General features: G+C 41.8%; 1 protein-coding gene across 1 annotated transcript in view; it reads left to right on the plus strand.

Annotated features, from left to right (window-relative positions):
- Nucleotides 1-16,864, plus strand: part of sorbs2a (sorbin and SH3 domain containing 2a) — a 49,559-nt gene extending 32,695 nt beyond the window's left edge. Inside the window, exons 15-29 of the mRNA XM_085162330.1 lie at nucleotides 1,311-1,367; nucleotides 2,186-2,235; nucleotides 3,242-3,417; nucleotides 3,852-5,684; nucleotides 7,133-7,209; nucleotides 7,442-7,539; nucleotides 7,924-8,038; nucleotides 8,149-8,277; nucleotides 8,963-9,157; nucleotides 9,812-10,852; nucleotides 11,647-12,108; nucleotides 12,576-12,659; nucleotides 12,977-13,014; nucleotides 13,198-13,304; nucleotides 14,720-16,864. Coding sequence (XP_085018456.1) covers nucleotides 1,311-1,367; nucleotides 2,186-2,235; nucleotides 3,242-3,417; nucleotides 3,852-5,684; nucleotides 7,133-7,209; nucleotides 7,442-7,539; nucleotides 7,924-8,038; nucleotides 8,149-8,277; nucleotides 8,963-9,157; nucleotides 9,812-10,852; nucleotides 11,647-12,108; nucleotides 12,576-12,659; nucleotides 12,977-13,014; nucleotides 13,198-13,304; nucleotides 14,720-14,781 — 4,524 coding nt within the window. The 3' untranslated portion in view covers nucleotides 14,782-16,864. The remainder of the gene's footprint in view (nucleotides 1-1,310; nucleotides 1,368-2,185; nucleotides 2,236-3,241; nucleotides 3,418-3,851; nucleotides 5,685-7,132; nucleotides 7,210-7,441; nucleotides 7,540-7,923; nucleotides 8,039-8,148; nucleotides 8,278-8,962; nucleotides 9,158-9,811; nucleotides 10,853-11,646; nucleotides 12,109-12,575; nucleotides 12,660-12,976; nucleotides 13,015-13,197; nucleotides 13,305-14,719) is intronic.
- The last annotated feature ends 75 nt before the right edge of the window (nucleotides 16,865-16,939 follow it).

The raw sequence follows: 16,939 nt of genomic DNA on the forward strand, positions 1-16,939 counted from the left end.
ATGCTGCAAAAGCATACCTAGGAAGTAAAACACTATCAGTTATGTATTGGCCTTCCCAGAGCCGGGACATTAATATTAATGAAGCCTTGTGGTATCATCTTGACAGAGTACAAAACAAAAGGCAGAAACACTGAAAAAAGAACTGGAGCCTGGAGAACTATTGCTGAAGTCTACTTAAAGAAATGACAAGAAAGCTGCCTGAGAGAGTTCAGACTGTGGTGAAGAACACATAAAGAATAAGAATGGCTCAAGACTTTTGCGTAGTACTGTACATGCCAGTATTTATTTGTCAATCTGCCTTTACATACCCTGTTTATTCATTCGACCCTTGCAGTACTATGAGGGAATGCTCTGCATACTTTGAAGCTAAATGCTGTAGTGCCCTCTGATGGATGTAAGTGGTAATAATGTCATAGTGACTTGAGGCAGAGATCGCCTCTAGTCATAAATGTGGGATCAAATTACCCACAACCTGTCTGATTTACAAAGTGTCACATGGACATGCCTCTGTCCATGCCAACGCATGACATCAGGTGTTGACTTGCTGGGCTTATTCGAAATGTTCAGGTGAAAATTTCACATTCAGATCTGGCATGACTTTCTGTCTTCTCACAGTCATGTTTAGCTGTTTTGTGAGATTTCTACCTGCAATGTTTTCACTGTTTCACATCACTCAATAAGCCCTTAGAGTGTAGACATTTTATCTGACTGATACGGCCACGGTCAGAACCACACACTGTGTTCAGTTTTCGATTCAGGCGATAAGTCACAGCATTTGATTGTGCAAGTCCTTGCACTCTCAAATAAACACAGTGTCGCAGCTTGTGCTTCACTTTGCTTTTTGCTCACAGCTTGTTCTTACACTCTGCATGTGTGTGTGGTAAATAGGCACAGTTGCGTGTGTTGGTGTGGTTTATAGGCTGGTGTAGTAGGCGTGGTTTATAGGCTGGTGTAGTAGGCCTGCGTTGTTTTAGCCTCGACAAGCTGCAGTTTAAGGGAAAAAACTAATAAATAGAATACATTAGAAAGTGCATATCAAAGAACATGTGTGATGAATAGATATATGTAGGTGTGTGTCAGTGTGTTGGAGTAAGTGCACACGTGTCTGATACAAGCAAATCACATGTGCTGTGGTTGTCTGTGGTTACTCAGGTTCTCTAACAGGTGTCACTCTCTCCACATGTTTTTTTTGTTCCCCCCCCCATGATGTCACCACCGCTTCTCCTCCTTCACCTCCTCCATCTTCACCTTCTTATTCCTCCTCCTCTTCTCCTCCCCTTCCTGCTCACTGCTGCTGCTTGGGGCTCAAGCCTCCTAAAAAACGGCTGGATTATAATCCAGACATCTCCGCTCGCCAGCGCATTGAGGTAATCTCACATTCACAAGTGTTCCAGTAGTGTTAATTGTACCATTTCTAACCTGTCACAGCAATCAGTTTTTCGATTGCTAAGACATATTTAAGATACAACTGCTAAAAATGAATGTACTGTGAGTTTAAATTAAAATGCTAGCCATTTACTAAAATTTGAGTGGGTTGTTTTGTGAAGGCTATTGAACATTTGAAGCTTTGAAGTGCTGGTTCATGTCATTCTTTTTTATTACCTTTGGTAACATTACAGTATGAGCTCAAAACTTTAGAAAACCAATAGATGCTTCAGACATAAGTGTCCATCCATCATTTTTCTCAATCCAATTCAGTCTACTTCATGATCATGGGAGTCGAGGACTAGCACCTACCCAAGTCATCATAGGGTAATCACACATTTATCCCAGTATAAATGTGATTGCAATCGATGCTGTTGATTTCCCTACTTTTGTCATCAGCGTTGAACACTCTATACCACTAAGACCCATTCCAGCTGATCCATGCCAGTTTTTGCAGGGTAACATTTGCCCCCCTGAGCTGAACCTCCATAACACCCTTCAGTGCATCACCTTTTCCATCATCCTTCAGAGCAGCACGACAGAGACCAGAAATTTGTCTTCGGTATGTGTGCACCAGCAGGGCCTCTTCTTGGTCAGGTGTGCCACGTGGAACCAGCATCCATTGCGCCTTACGCTGGGGGAGTGTTTTGAGTGTGGCACAGCAACAACCGCATGCAGGCTGTGTATTGTAAGCTGCTCTGCCTCAAGTCTTTGTTCCTGCGGGGCTCACTTTTCTCTTTTGTTGTCTGCCCTATTCCAGACATCCCTCCACATCACTCCTGCTGACAAGGCTCCAGAGAGACCTGCAAGGTAACTGCTGCTTCTTTTATTTTCCTCTGCATCACCCTCATCCCCTCTTCCCCCTCCCCCATCCTTTCACCAGCAGCTGTCCTTGTTGTGATTCAGCTCAGTAGAAAAACTAAGGTCTTTCTCACATTGTCGCTCGCACAAACATCCCATGCGTGTCCAGTAAATGATGACTTGTGAAGTCTTAATTTTGCTTTTGTCACTGATGGTAGGGCGCTTTGCCTCTTTTTTTTTTTCTTCTTTTTTTTTCACGAGCTGAGCCAGAATAAATGAACCCAGCAAACCTATTGATGCTCAACCCCTGTTCCTCCCCTCATCCCACTCCCTTTCATCAATGGCCTGCTTATTCGGATGCATTATACTCTGTGAAGAGAGAGGGTAGAGCGGGGATGTGATGAATAGGCCGGGTCATTTATTTAACTGTCCTGAATAGAAAGCCCCCTTGGATTTTAACATTTAACATTTAAAACTCAAGTTACTTTATTCCCTTTGTTTTGTTTTTGGATTTAAGTATAATCTGGTACTTTGTATGATGATCTTAGATATACTGGAAATGTATTCAAGGTTTTCATATTGATTCATAGTGATTTTAACATTCTCTCAATATATAAAACCTATAAAGTATTCTATGTAAATTCAACATCTCCTTTTGTCAGTAGCATCATTTCTTACAAAAGAGGTTATTTCTTAAAACTACTGGGTTACTTTTAATTTATTTTATTTTTGCCTGTTGTCAATTCAATCACTCATGACTAGAAGGGCCGATGGCGCGATATGGCAGCCTCGCTTCTGTCAGTCTGCCCCAGGGCAGCTGTGGCTACAACTGTAGCTTGCCTCCACCAGTGTGTGAATGTGAGAGTGAATGGGTGGATGACTGGACGTGTAAAAGCGCTTTGGGGTCCCTAGGCGGGACTAGTAAAAGCGCTATACAAATACAGGCCATTTACCATTTACCATTTACCTTCTGCAAACTGGATTCACTGACTGTTTGGCCCGTTCTTTACTGTAGTGCTGCCAGTGACTACAGGAAGAGAAGGAAGTCTGAGCCGTCAAGCTCCCAAGTGAATGCTCCATCTCAGAGCCGAGCTGCAACTTCCCCTAAACCAGTGGATGCCTACAGACCCAGCAGCAGCCTAAAGAAACCCGTCATTCGTTCCTCACCATCCTCACCCTCCAGAGCCAAAGGTAGCCACGCTTTCACAGATGCAGCTTCTTTCACTTCTGGGTTTTTCATGAAAAGAGAAAAAAAATTGTATTTTGCTGTTTGGCAAAGCCAGAAGAAAGTTACCATTACTGTTTAGCCACCAAAGGCTCACCCTAGGTCAGGTTGTGTTTGTTTTCCCTTCTTTTCCCAACACATGCATGTGAACTGTTTATATGATTTTGTTGGGTTTTTTGCAATATGATGCCTTTCTGGTATAAACCTTAAAGTTCACTGATTGGTGGAAGTCTGAAGGAAAAAAAAAGAACATCAAGTCATCTGTTTTTTCCATCCATTCTTCTCTCCTGTTTATTCTCCCTCTCCCCAGCTCTTCTACTATTTTGCTGGGTATTATTTCTTAACTTGCTTTCCTCCTTCTTCTCTCTCACCACGCTGCTCTCTATTGGACATCTAAAAGGTGGGGACGCATGCAGCATGTATTCAAACAGTTTGACCTCTCCAGGTCCTTATCAGCAGCCCTTTGTTCCCCCAGTCCCATCTGACCCTCTCAATTCAAATGAGGATGGCAGCCAAGATGGCAGCTCTTCCTCCAAACAGTCTGTCTGTTGTAAGAACAGCTGGCAGACAAAACGCCAGAATGCTGAGACGTGGAGCAGTGCAGAGGAAGCGCCAGCTTCTCCTGCCAAGCTAAAGTCACGCAGTTGTGATGACCTACTCAACGATGGGCGTTCTAGCTCGGGTGGACGAAATGCTACCCGCTCAGAGAGTGCTGGGTCACTGGTATGCGATGGAAATATCTCCACAGTATCATCATCTACTCGTTCATTACCCCGTCTCCATCGACGACGAGCACACGACTCACCGGGCTTTCTCCAGCTCTATCGAAAGATGCACCAGATCGACAGAGCTCAGCTAATTCCATCTGAAGTCATCCGGTCGGTCCGTGCTCGCATCCTGGATCTAGAGCGTCAGCCTCATCTGCTTCGGCATCGCCTCTCTCCTTGGACACCCTCCTGGGGTGTGGAAGTGCCACGTGATATGGTGCCAAACCGCATTTCTGAATATGAGCGTCTTATTCAGAAATCCAAATCCATGCCTAACTTGGGTGATGGCGAGGTGCCTTCAGGCACCACCACACCAGGTGGCTCATCATCTCGAGCTAGCAGTGGTGGTGGTGTCACACCCAGTTATCCAAAACGCCGTTTTTCAATAGAGTCTTTACTGGAAGAAGACAACAATGGAAACAGTGGAACAGTACCTCAAACCATGGATCACTTACACCGACCTCGTAGCCCCCCTGAGGGACAGCCTCGTGTTGGACCAGACCTTGGGCGTGGACGGTCCTTCCCCGCTCCTCCTGTTCTCCAAGGCCCCCAAGCCAACCCAGACTATTCTGACAGTGAACAAGACGCTGTTGCCTCTGACCTCAGTGACTTCATTCAGGTTGAAGGCTCGTCATTTTGCAGTGAGAGTGACTTTGACCATTGCTCACTAACCTCCTCTGAGAGCCTATACGGCTCTTCCACCCTCCACCACCATCACCACCACCTCCGTCACCACCACCACCATCACCACCATCATCCTGGTCACCAGAGTCTTAGCCAGAGCCAAGGCTACCAACACCGCCATCTCATCAGCACCTGCAAAGGCCGCTGCCCGGCTTCATATACCCGTTTCACAACCATGATACGTCATGAGCGGGAACGTGCGCGACAGGAGCACCAGAGACCTTCACAGCAGAACCGCAGCAGCCATTCCCAAAACCAGAGCTCACAATCCCAGCAATCGATGTCCAAGCTGGCCTTCCTAGTCAGTCCAGTGCCTTTCCGCAGGAAAAAGGGCTCACCACCTACCTCTAGAAGATGCAGTGGGGGCGGAGGTCGAGGTAGCAGACCCAAGTCTAAACAGGCAATTTACGAAGCGCTAGATGCAGCCTTGAGAGACATATATGAGCACATTCAAGCAGAGAGAGGCCACAGAAACCCTCGGGCACCTGATGATAGCATCCTGAGAAGAATCTTGGCAGAACTGCTGCCAAATGTGCCAGAACGCAGCTCCTCGTTGCGGGGAAGGAGGGAGTGTTGGCACGGCGGTCACTCCTCTGCATCGTTGTACCCAGACAGTAGCCCCACTGGGTATGCCTCATATAGAGGAGAGCCCTCAACACCACGGTTACAGTCACCACGGATACAGTCACCAATCAGTGCCTGTTATGGACGACAGTTGGAGACCTCAAACAACAATGATTATGGAGTGGAGCAGGGCAATGGAAATGGTCTCTGTTACTCAGGTGGAAATAACACACATGTAACACCTCAGATACACACTACACTTGGCAGTCACTTAACATGAGTGTGTTTCACAACAAATACATGCATGCATACAAGCATAAATACACGAAGGCACATATACATCCACTTACATTTATCCCAGTGTGTCTTTCAGTTTGCCCAGTTCTCCTCATTGATCTGCCGACACTTCCATTACCATGCTTTTCTGTTTAATTGTATGGCATTGATTAAGACCCATTTACTGTAAATTCTCAAGACAAATCTGGCTATTTGTTTATTTTGTTAAGTTAATATGAGTGAAGCTTCCTGCTATTTTTTTTTCTTTTAGTAAAATAAGAGGACAGTGCTTCTGCTTTAATTTGAAACACTGCACAGAATGTCGAGTTTTATTGGCAGATCCTCAATGAACAGATGAAGAAAACAGTGCAGAAGCTGAACTATTACAGTGAAATAGTACAAAAGTACAGTGAGGGATACAAATGACATGGTCCAAGTATAATAAGTCTGTTTTAGCACTGATGAAAAGGGTTTGAAACAGGAGTGGGATTGTTTCAAATGCTGGCTTTGTTTTCTGCAACTTTGGAAGACAGATATTTGAGAATTTACATTATATTGCTCTGTAATCCTGTCTCAAAGATGTAATATTTCTTTACACCTTACTTTTAGGCTCCTAATGAACAAGTCATTAACTGGATTTTGGAGTTTGGCTATACAAATAATTTATTCTCTCACCAGAAGCCGGGGTTTCCGTGTAGACTTGAATTTATAGTTGGGTTTAGGCAGTGATAAAGCTTGTTTTGTGTCTCAAATCACAAAACAGAACAGGATGTGTAGTTACTTCAGGTGGATATTGATCAAACACTTTTGTTTTAAATGTGTTGTCAGTGAATGTGTTCAAAAAATCTACTTTCATGTTCAGAGTAAGAAATAATAATCTGGTTACAGTTTCCTACAAACTGTATTTGTTATTTCAGTTTATTTGTAAAGAAATATAACTTCTAAGAGACAAGGTTGATGTTTGGGGTAAATTGTTGTGAATGTTCCTTTTTTTAATGCATTTTTTTTTCTTTGTATCATTTGTCTGTTTTGAACATTTATTTATAGTTATCGCATTATTACCAGGTCATTTTCTTTCCCGTAATCCTTTTGATCCTACGTTTTTGTTGTCTGTCATATTTTTTTGCTCTGTATTCCCCGTGTTTCATTTTGTTTTCCGGGTATTTTGTAGCATCGCATGTGTCTATTTGTGCTGTTGTCCAATCACCTTGTTTTCTCCTATGAAAAACAAATAAAACACACCTGTTTATGACCCAAGCTTTCATTCCCTCATTTACCTGTTTGAGTGGCATCATCACTGTTTCCCAGATCACACTTTGTATTGTAGGTGATGTGGTATATTCCCTTTGTAACTCCTGTGAACCTTTTCATGTGTCTCTGCTAATCACAGACCACGACATCTCCAGGAGTTCCACCCTGGATGGACGCCACACACCCCAGAACAGAAGACCCACTCCTGACAGAGAGGTATTACATTGGAACTGGTGGTGCACTTAACACTTTATACACAGAGCATTTCTCTCAAATAACATGTAATCAATGTGCTCAAAAGGGTAACGTCTTTGTCTTCAATTTCCCAGTTCTGTAGCACATTGATATTTATATTTATTCTTAAAAATTCAAAATAATTATGTTACATACGTGTTTTATATACCTGGTAATGCTTGTGGGCTTTCTTTCTCTCACTCCACTCTTTTAGGTCTCCCATAAACAGATGACACAACTTATTCTGTTCTCTCTCCTCCATCAGAAACAACCTGCAAGAGCCATTTATGATTTTAAGGCACAAACAAGCAAGTGAGTACAACAAGCTTACAGTGCACGCGTGAGAGAGCCGAGTCTAAGAACGCAGACATCTAACTGCACGTCCGCAAACTCAATGTCCTATATTTACATTTTGTAGTTGTAATATTGCTTTTATGTATACCAGTATAACGCCTTACCACCATACTCTGATGGGGGTTTTCTTTTAGATGTATGCATGAATAAAGCTGCTTTCTGCATTGCTGTCTCTTATTATTTTGCTCTTATTATTTATATTATTTTGCTTTCCTGGCTGACATTCTGTCACCGATGCTCGTGCTGCAGAAGTCGCCGTGTCTTGTTCAGCTGCTATGTTATGTCCATGCAGTGGATGAAAGATGCATGCAGAGGCCCTTCACTCATAAAACTGTGTTACAGGGAGCTGACATTTAAAAAGGGTGATGCAGTGAACATCATCAGGCAGATAGATAACAACTGGTATGAAGGAGAGCACCGTGGGCGAGTGGGAATATTCCCTATAGCATATGTAGAGGTAAGTCGGCTGCTGATTTCTGGTCTGAATATGGCTTGGTTGTATTTGAATATGCATCTCCTCCAACATGACACGCATACAGGTTTACACCATTTTTCACACATTTACAGAAGATGCCGTCTTCAGAGAAGCAGCAGCCAATCCGTCCTCCTCCTCCAGCACATGTCAGAGAGATTGGAGAGGCAGTGGCCCGCTACAACTTTAACGCTGATACTAACGTGGAGCTGTCACTGAGAAAGGTATTTCAACTTAAAGCATGTTTATAATGTTTTTGTCATTGATTTAAATATTTGAAGTGCTGAGTTTCACAGTTATATCTAAAGGTAAAGATGTTACTTAATTGTAGTAAAAAAAAAATGCAGTCCTCTGAAGAACTAAATTCCCGGTATTCTCTGTTCCGTAGGAATGATGACTGTAAGTAGCAGCCAGGGACTTCTAATCAAATGCAGTTGATTAATTGATCATCAGCAAGTGTGAACACCTCTATTGAATCAGACGTTTTGGCTGTGTGGTACATAAAGCAGACATATCGTATAAATTCCTCTATTCATATCAGATTTGAGGCCATCTGTCCACCAACTAACGCTAGGCCAAAACTGAGCCATGCAACAGGACAATAATCTGAAGCACAGCAGCAAATTTATAACATAAAGGCTGAAAAAGAAAAGAATTGATGTGTTACAATGATCGAGTCAAAAGCAAGAAAGTGCATAATGATATGCGCATAAATTGATGACAAAGAACTGAAGCAACGCCGTTAAGAAGAGTGGGACAAAATGATGTAAAATTACATGGGGGGAAAAGCCACATTGTGGTTTAAGTAAGTGTGAGAGGAACCGCTGTGGGGTCCTGTTCATTCCACCGTTCCTGATTTGCAGTTAAGTGCCTTGTTTGTGTGTTGTTGGGTGTGTCTGATGTGTGCAGGGTGAGAGAGTGATTGTGATAAGGCAGGTGGATCCGAATTGGTATGAGGGGAAGATCCCAGACACAACCAAACAAGGGATCTTTCCTGTGTCCTACGTTAACCTTATCAAGCGATCTCCATCCAAAAGCTCCGCCCATCACATAGATCCACATGGTTACCCCAGCAACAGGACACCAAGCTCCACACCCGTCAAGGTAAGAGAGTCTAGAGCCTGCTTACTCGTCAAGCCACAAAAAACAATAGAGCAGCTTCAGATCAGATTTGTGCCTTGAAGATATTGATTAAGTTATACTTGGACTTGGCTTTTATTATTTATTTTATCAAAATTATAAGTAATCAGAGCCTAATTATTGTTTATTTTACATTGTTACTGTTTAAAATCACGTGTTTGTGTGAAGCTGGTCTCTTTATTTCCTGTTTTATGCAGTTTTCCTCACAGTTGTATGGGATGTATGTACAGTCAAAGTTTATTACAGAGGACACTGTTTATTTTCAAATGCGCTCTATAAATAAACTTCACTTGACTGTACGACAGTGCAATAATGCAAATAATGCATCTCTTTCAGGGGCTTCATGAATTCATTAAGATGTGATTTTGGGGGTATTTCTTCATCTTAAAAAAAGCTGTTGGTTATCAACTTGTACCCCAAATAAAAAGAAAATAAAGATCCAAAACTTCCCTCTGGTGTAACAGTAGTCTAGTAATTAGTGAATACTTTAATTATAATAAGTAAGTCTTCTGTTCTACCTTGAAGAGTCAAAACATACATAAAAACACACAGCACGTCTCTGTTCTAGTTTCATAAATCACCCACTGTTCCTTCTTTTTTTGCTTTATTTTCATGGAGCCTTTCTATCATCCACCTCCACCACCCACCACCCACAAACCCCCCTCCCCTCACCCCTCTTTGAGAAGCCTTGACCTGCAAGCCATCACCACCGAGTGGCTGTCCCTCACAGTGGAGCCGTCAGCATCCACTCAAGCTCGCTCCCTCACGAACACCCCTCTGCCGCCCTCACCGCCTCCTCTCCCCTCTGACCTTGCATCTCTCCTAAAGGCTCAAGAGCCCAAAGCACTCTCATCTGCACCGCCACAAAAAAGTTTCACCTTGTCATCCCTAGCAACCACAACCTGCAAAGAATTTTCCAGAACGCCCACTTTTAAAGAGGCAAACCTCAGTTTAGGTCACACCACAGCTGTCTCACCCATCTCCCCCCCTACTCCTCCTCCTCCAGACCCCAATTTCTCATTAACCTCTCCACTGCCTGACTCTTCATTTCAATATAACTGTGGCAGAGGACTACATATCACTGAGGAAGACTCAAACTTAGGAATTACTACAACTGAGGTTTTGTCAGAGCCGATAAAATCAGCCACACCTCCTGCACAAGAGCACAAATCCACAGTACGAGTAAACAAAAGCAGGGACACCCCGGACACTAAACTGCAAGTCAAAGACCCTTATGATGAGCTGTTGTGCATGTTTCTGGATGGTTCCAGCAGCACAGATGATGGTGATGTTTTGAGATCATCTCCAGTAGATTCTTCAGCAGCTAAGCTGACCAAAAAGTCCCAAAGCAGGCTCTTCCCATTAAAAGCGGAAGAATCCCATCAGTCGGACGTAAAGCCACCAGCGGTCGCTCCTGCAAGCAACTCGACAGGCAGCTTTCAGTTAGCGGTGCTGCTTCACAAGCCTGTAACAGTGGAGCCCCTTTGTGTTTCGTGGGGAGAGCAGTCAAAAAATGTGAATGGGCAACGTTTTGACTCACATAGACCACCGTCAGTACAAGCAAAGGAATACACTGAGTTGTTCATTGAAGAAGACGATGAAGCTAGAAGTGAGAAAGAGCAGGATGTTAGAGTTTTAAATCAGATGCACAGCCCACAGGTACAGCATGGTGTGCACTACATCTGTTGAGTTTGGAAATGCTATAGGGCCTTAGAAGGGACATTGAGGAATTAAGTTGATATACTGTATGATGTCATTCCCCGCCAAAATTAGCAAGTGTGTCCCATCGTCCTTTTTTTATGTTTTGTTTTGTTTTGTCCCATCTCCTGCTGCGCGACTGCAAAATGCTGAGGCGCATAGTGCGTATAAGTCACTAGCACTATGCTGAATCATTAACTGCAGAGCTCCAAACCTCTTCTGGCATTAACATCAGCATAAAAACTGTTCACCAGGAGCTTCTTGGCATTGGTTTCCATGGCCGAGCAGCTCCTGTAGGTGCAGTACACCCAGGATTTTTTTTGTTGTTGTTGTTGTTGTTGTTTGTTTTTTTTTTGGGGGGGGGGGGGGGTATTTAGTGTTCAAGAGGCACTTGAGTTCTCTTTCCAGTTTTTTTTTTAAACTGTATTATTTTTGGCATCTGATTTAAAAAATAATACATTATTTTTATTATTATTATCACCTTAGTCTAGGGCGCATTATAGACTTCTGTTCTTATTTCCATTCAACACTGATCACAAGATTTTTTGGAAACATCTCATACTCAGTGGAAACTAGTGGATATATTTTTGTTAATCAGGATGATTATCACAAGATTGTTTTTTTTTTTTTTTTGTTTTTTTTTTAAATATATTTTACTTTCCTCCATGTCCCGTCTGGGGTTTAGTAAATCACAAACAGAACAGCTCATCCCGTGATTACACTTGAGTATTCACATGTGTGTCTTTACCCCGTAGGCTGAAGTGTCTCCACCTACTCAGTTTCCCCACACTGGTCCCTCCTCCCCCTCCATACCACCCCCTGTGACCTCCCTGCTTCCCACTTCTTTTTCCTCTGCTTGCCCTTCATCCTCTTTCTCCCACACACAACAGCAGCACAATCGTAGTATCGTCCCTCCCAGTGACCATGCCTCCCCTCGTCCTCCGTCCCTTCCTCAGCTCACAGCGTCACTGCTGCCTCCAGTTTCTCCATCTGTCTCACCACCTCCCCTCCACTTCCCTCCAGACGATCCCTCTCAGCGGTCTGTCTCTCACCCCTCAAGCTCTCCTTTTCTTTCTAGTCCGGTCACGACATGTCCCATCTCAGAGCCAAATTTTTCCCTTCCTCCCGCTAACATTGCCCCTCCACCCTCCACTCAGCGCTGTCCCCCCACTGCCCCAACTGTACCACATCAAGGACGTAGGTCGCCTAAGGTGAAGGTAAAGCTGGCATGTAACGAGTATGCCGTTGATTTGTGGTGATGAGGATGATAAGAACTCTCATAATAGTGTATTTCTCTAACTACTAAGACGTGAAGTGAATTGAGAAGTAACTGATTAGTTATATATATCAGAGATTAATAACAATTTATAATCAGATTTATAGATGCAATACAAGCAGTACTGTTAGTTTTAGGCATTAATTCTCATTATATGTTAACATGTAAGTACCCAGCTGATGATTTTAGGGGCAGCAGAATACATGCTTGAATAACTGTTAATAGAGTTGTGAGCTGTAACTGTACTGTGTTGTGATTAGGAGGCTTTTTATTGGCATCAGCATGTTGATGATGTGTCACAGCATGTCTTTAGACTCTCTGTCTGTGTGTGGAGCTCAGAGTCGAGGTTGCTGTTGGTTACTATTAAAGATTATAGGTGTGTTGCTTCTGGTCTTTCTGCCTGTTAAGCAGGATCCAATTGTTGGTGGTAAACCCCCTCGTAGCCCCATCTTGTCCCGGAGGTCCTATCTGTCACCCGTTAGAGGTCGAAGGGTAGGGGGGCATGTCTTCATTCAACCATGCTCATAGTGCACTCCTGTCTCTGTGCAGGAGGGAGATGTTGGAAATAACCATATCATTCATGACTGATAACGTGCTACAGTATGCTTTTTTTAGTTCATTTCTTTTTGTTCTTTTGTCATATGATGATTTATAATTTCACTTTCTGAGAAGATAAAAATCAAAAGTATCTTAGAGCAAAAAACTTGCTAAAATCTTTTCTCCTCAAACACTAAACAAAAGCTCCACAAATGGCAGAACACAAATTTGTGTTAATCATTTGTGTTTCTCTCTTTGTCCCTAAAACTCAGCGGTCAGTACAGGATGCACTCCACGGTGGAGGAGAGCCGTAAGTATCCAGTATGATTTTCTTTGAACTGCTATTAACATCTTTCTCTGTGCTTTAAAAGGGGTGTGTGTGTGTAGCATTAACTGTAATCGAAACAACTGCACCCATCCAGTTTAAATTAGCCGTACTTGACAGTGAAGAAATACTTGCCAAAGAATAAAAATCTAATCTTTTCCAACCCAGGTACCAGGCGCTGTACAACTACATGCCTCGCAATGAGGATGAGCTGGAGCTGCGGGAGGGAGACGTCGTTGATGTGATGGAGAAGTGCGATGATGGCTGGTTTGTTGGTAAGATGAACAGACATCAACCAAGTAATAGAGATAGAAATACAAAATGCATTGAGCCAAACACATGATGAACTAAAAGTGAGTTTATCACTAAAGTGTATAAAGTGGTATAATTATATTGTTACACTTGCCTGCCTCTTCTATAAATGTATAAAATCTAATCAGCCAGTCATGTGGCAGCATCTCAATGAATTTAGGCATGTAGTAATGATCAGGAGGACCTGATGAAAATTTACAGGATTTTTCCCAAATAACCATCTCTGCAGAACAGCCTGAAAACTAGAAAATGGCCAGACTGTTTCCAACTAACAGGAGGGCAGCAGTAACTAAAATAACCACTCATTACAATCAAGTTATGCAGAAGAGCATCTCTGAATACAAAGAGCAGCAGAAGACCATACAGGGACCCACTCCTGTGAACTAAAAACAGGAAACCGATGCTACCATTTACATGGGCTCAGAAAAATTGGACATCAGAAGATTGAAAAAATGATGGTTGGAGTCTCGATTTCTGCTGCAGCATGCAGATTGTTGATGTCATTGTGCCAATGTGGATTGAAATCTCTGAGGAATGTTTCCACAGCACTTTGTTCAATCTGTGGCACAAAGAATTAAGGAAGTACCAGCAAGACATAGATAATTGTCATAATAAATGAAGCAGAAATGAACACACTGGCTGAATAAGCAGGAAGAATGCAGAAAATAAATACAGTCAATGTTTAACTTGATAATGACTCCAATAAAGTGCTGAACTACTTTCAGTTAAATTAGGAATTTGATAACTCAAAGTTATCAAATTATTCGATATAATATCGAATAATAATAATCGATATAATATTGAATAATAATAATCGATATAATATATAATAATTCAATATAGTATCAAATAATTCGATATAATTTTATAGATACTCACAAAAATCATGCTAATGTATGAGTTAAAGGTTTAGTCAGTTTCAATGGACCGAATTGTGAAATTGTAGAGAAAATCTCATTTAGTCTCACTCTGTGCTATTGTGTCACACCATGAAATTAATGTGATTTGAGAACACCAACTTTTACCCCCTCCTTAATTTAATGTCTAAAGTCAGGGTGTAAAGACAAACTCGACCTAAAACCTTCTAAAAAATAGAGGAAAACTAAAGCATAAAAATGTAGAAAAACTAGACACACCACTAGATGTCAGTGTGGCTTCAGCGCTGACTGTGGGAGAAGACAAAACAACCCCTCACAGCTGAGCACAGTTTAAGTATCATTTCTTTGTTTTTGTCAGTTTTTCAAAAATGAAACCTGCTTAAATGTTGGTGTAGCTCTGAATCTCCACAGTTGGTGGATTTCTAGACTGCAGCTGACATTTGTGCCATAGTCGTGTTTCAGCCCTGACAGTTTCCTTTCATTGTTCTGTGTTTGTGTAGGGACCTCTCGAAGGAGCAAGTTGTTTGGAACCTTCCCAGGAAACTACGTAAAGCAGCTATAATGATTCCAAACTCCCGCGGACCCCGCCCCTTTCTATGACCCGTTCATCGCCCTCCTCAGCACAGCACCCGCAGGACATCAACAAAGACCTGCAGCACACGTTTGTGTTTGCGTGTATGTGTGTGGCTTGTCAGCTTCACACAGACAAAATACTTAGCTCTAACTAGCCATCTTTAATGGAAGACTTCTATAAAGTAATAACGCATTTTTTAAACTTATCTTTTTACCCTTATTTTTCTATTATGGAGAACCGAAGATTTGTGCTGCACCCAGTGACCTTTGACTTTTGACAATAACAGAAGTATATCTGCAGTGATGCTTTCCTTTCTTTTTCAGTTGTTTAAGGACATTAAGATCACCAAGAATACCGTTTTTTCTCCAGTAACTCAAAATTTAAATCACTTCTAGTTAACTTCAGTGTTTATTTACAGATGTCTCCACAAAGATTTAGTGCAGAGAGTGTTAAAGGAAAGCAGTATTGTGTCAGGAGGCCAGATGTGTTTTGGCAAATTAGGAGCCAACGTGTTGCATCATCATGCCAGGTAAAAGGATGGTTCAGCCAATGTTTTTTTGTTTTACTTTGGGGGATATTATTTAATAAAATGAACAATAAGTTTAAATACTGCAGACGTGAAGAAAAACACTATCACAGACTTAGCTTGAGATTAGTAAACACGTTGTTGCTGTTCAGTTATTTTCACGTTAGAATTGAAGCACTTTTACTGAACTTGATCACAAACAATCTCTTTGGTTTATTTTTTTAACCTCACTTCAGATTTTACACAGCAGAGGTCATTTTGACTGCGCCTGGCTTCGGGGGAGAGGAGTGTGTTGAAAGTGTATGCAGAAAGGTTACTGACCTTTTTTAGGTATTATATTTATTAGAAGACGAAGGCTGGTATCACTGTGTTATACGATGATTTTTAGAAAGAACGGAGCACCACATTGTTTTTTTGGGTTTTTTTAAGCATATTTTAACAGTACCTAACTTACATTTGAATGATTGTTATTTTATGGTCATCATTAATCAAAGTCCAGGTTCTGAGTGATTACAGAAAAACAAAAACACAATGGTTAATGGGCTAAAAAGAACTTACTGTTGTTTTATGATGAATTTATTTAAGTCAGATACAGGACGGGAATTTTGAAAACCTTTGGAAATCACAGAACTGCTGTTGGATCTTTTATAGCTGTTGTCAGAGTGAGTGGGTAGTGTGTCATTACTCATGTGTGTACTGTTGTGAAAGGATTGGCAATTTCCATCTTAGCGTGTCGTTCTCAGTAACTGATCTCTGTTTTGTTTTCTTCACAAAGAATGGACACTGACAACAAAACAATGTAAAAGCACCTTAAAATATTTTATCATTCACTGTCCTTCACGTCACTCTCTGTCATTCACCATTTCAGCCGGCGTGAGTTCACTGTCCGAGTGTGAGCGTGTTGTGTTTTTGTAAGCCTTTTTTGTTTTTGTATGTGAGCTGTAAAATGGCCAACATCCACTTGCTTTATAAAGTCGGCTTTTTCTCATCCACCATCACGTTTGGTTTCCTCTTTCTTTCCATTTCGCAACATCAGTGGTGCTAACCCACATTCTTCTGAGAACGTCTCGTGTAGCCGGGCTCGTAGGATTTTCTTTGCTCCAGTTCGTCGTTTTTACGTTGGTGGGGTATTTAAAGTGAATTTACTGTAGGTAGACCGAGTAGAGTTGGTGATCGCTGCCTTAAATCCAGCTCTCACTAATTTAATAGCCATGTATATGTAAACCTGTGATGCAAAAACAAAAAGAATAATTTATGCATATGTAGTTTAGAAAGTGTATGAAAGTGTGCAGAGAACATACAAAGTGTTCAGTGTTTAAACGTTAGGCCCTCTGTCTGCCTTTGATACGAGCGTAAGAACAAATTTGAAGCAAGGAGATGAATTTGATTGCTGATATGTTTATACGTGTATGAAAGTGTAAATCTTATGTTATTCATGTTATTATTGAACTCAATGCACACTCTTGGACCTGAGTATTTCTTGTAGGACTTGTTGGATGATTTTAAGGGGCTGTATTGCTAATAAAATCCAGCTGGTAGATCAAATATTTTTATCAACTTTTTTTTTTCTTTCAGCTCAACAGAAAAAGATTATGTCATCCACCTGAAATGAAAATCTCA

Source organism: Neolamprologus multifasciatus, chromosome 6 (genome assembly GCF_963576455.1).
Source record: "Neolamprologus multifasciatus chromosome 6, fNeoMul1.2, whole genome shotgun sequence".
NCBI classification, from domain to species: domain Eukaryota; kingdom Metazoa; phylum Chordata; class Actinopteri; order Cichliformes; family Cichlidae; genus Neolamprologus; species Neolamprologus multifasciatus.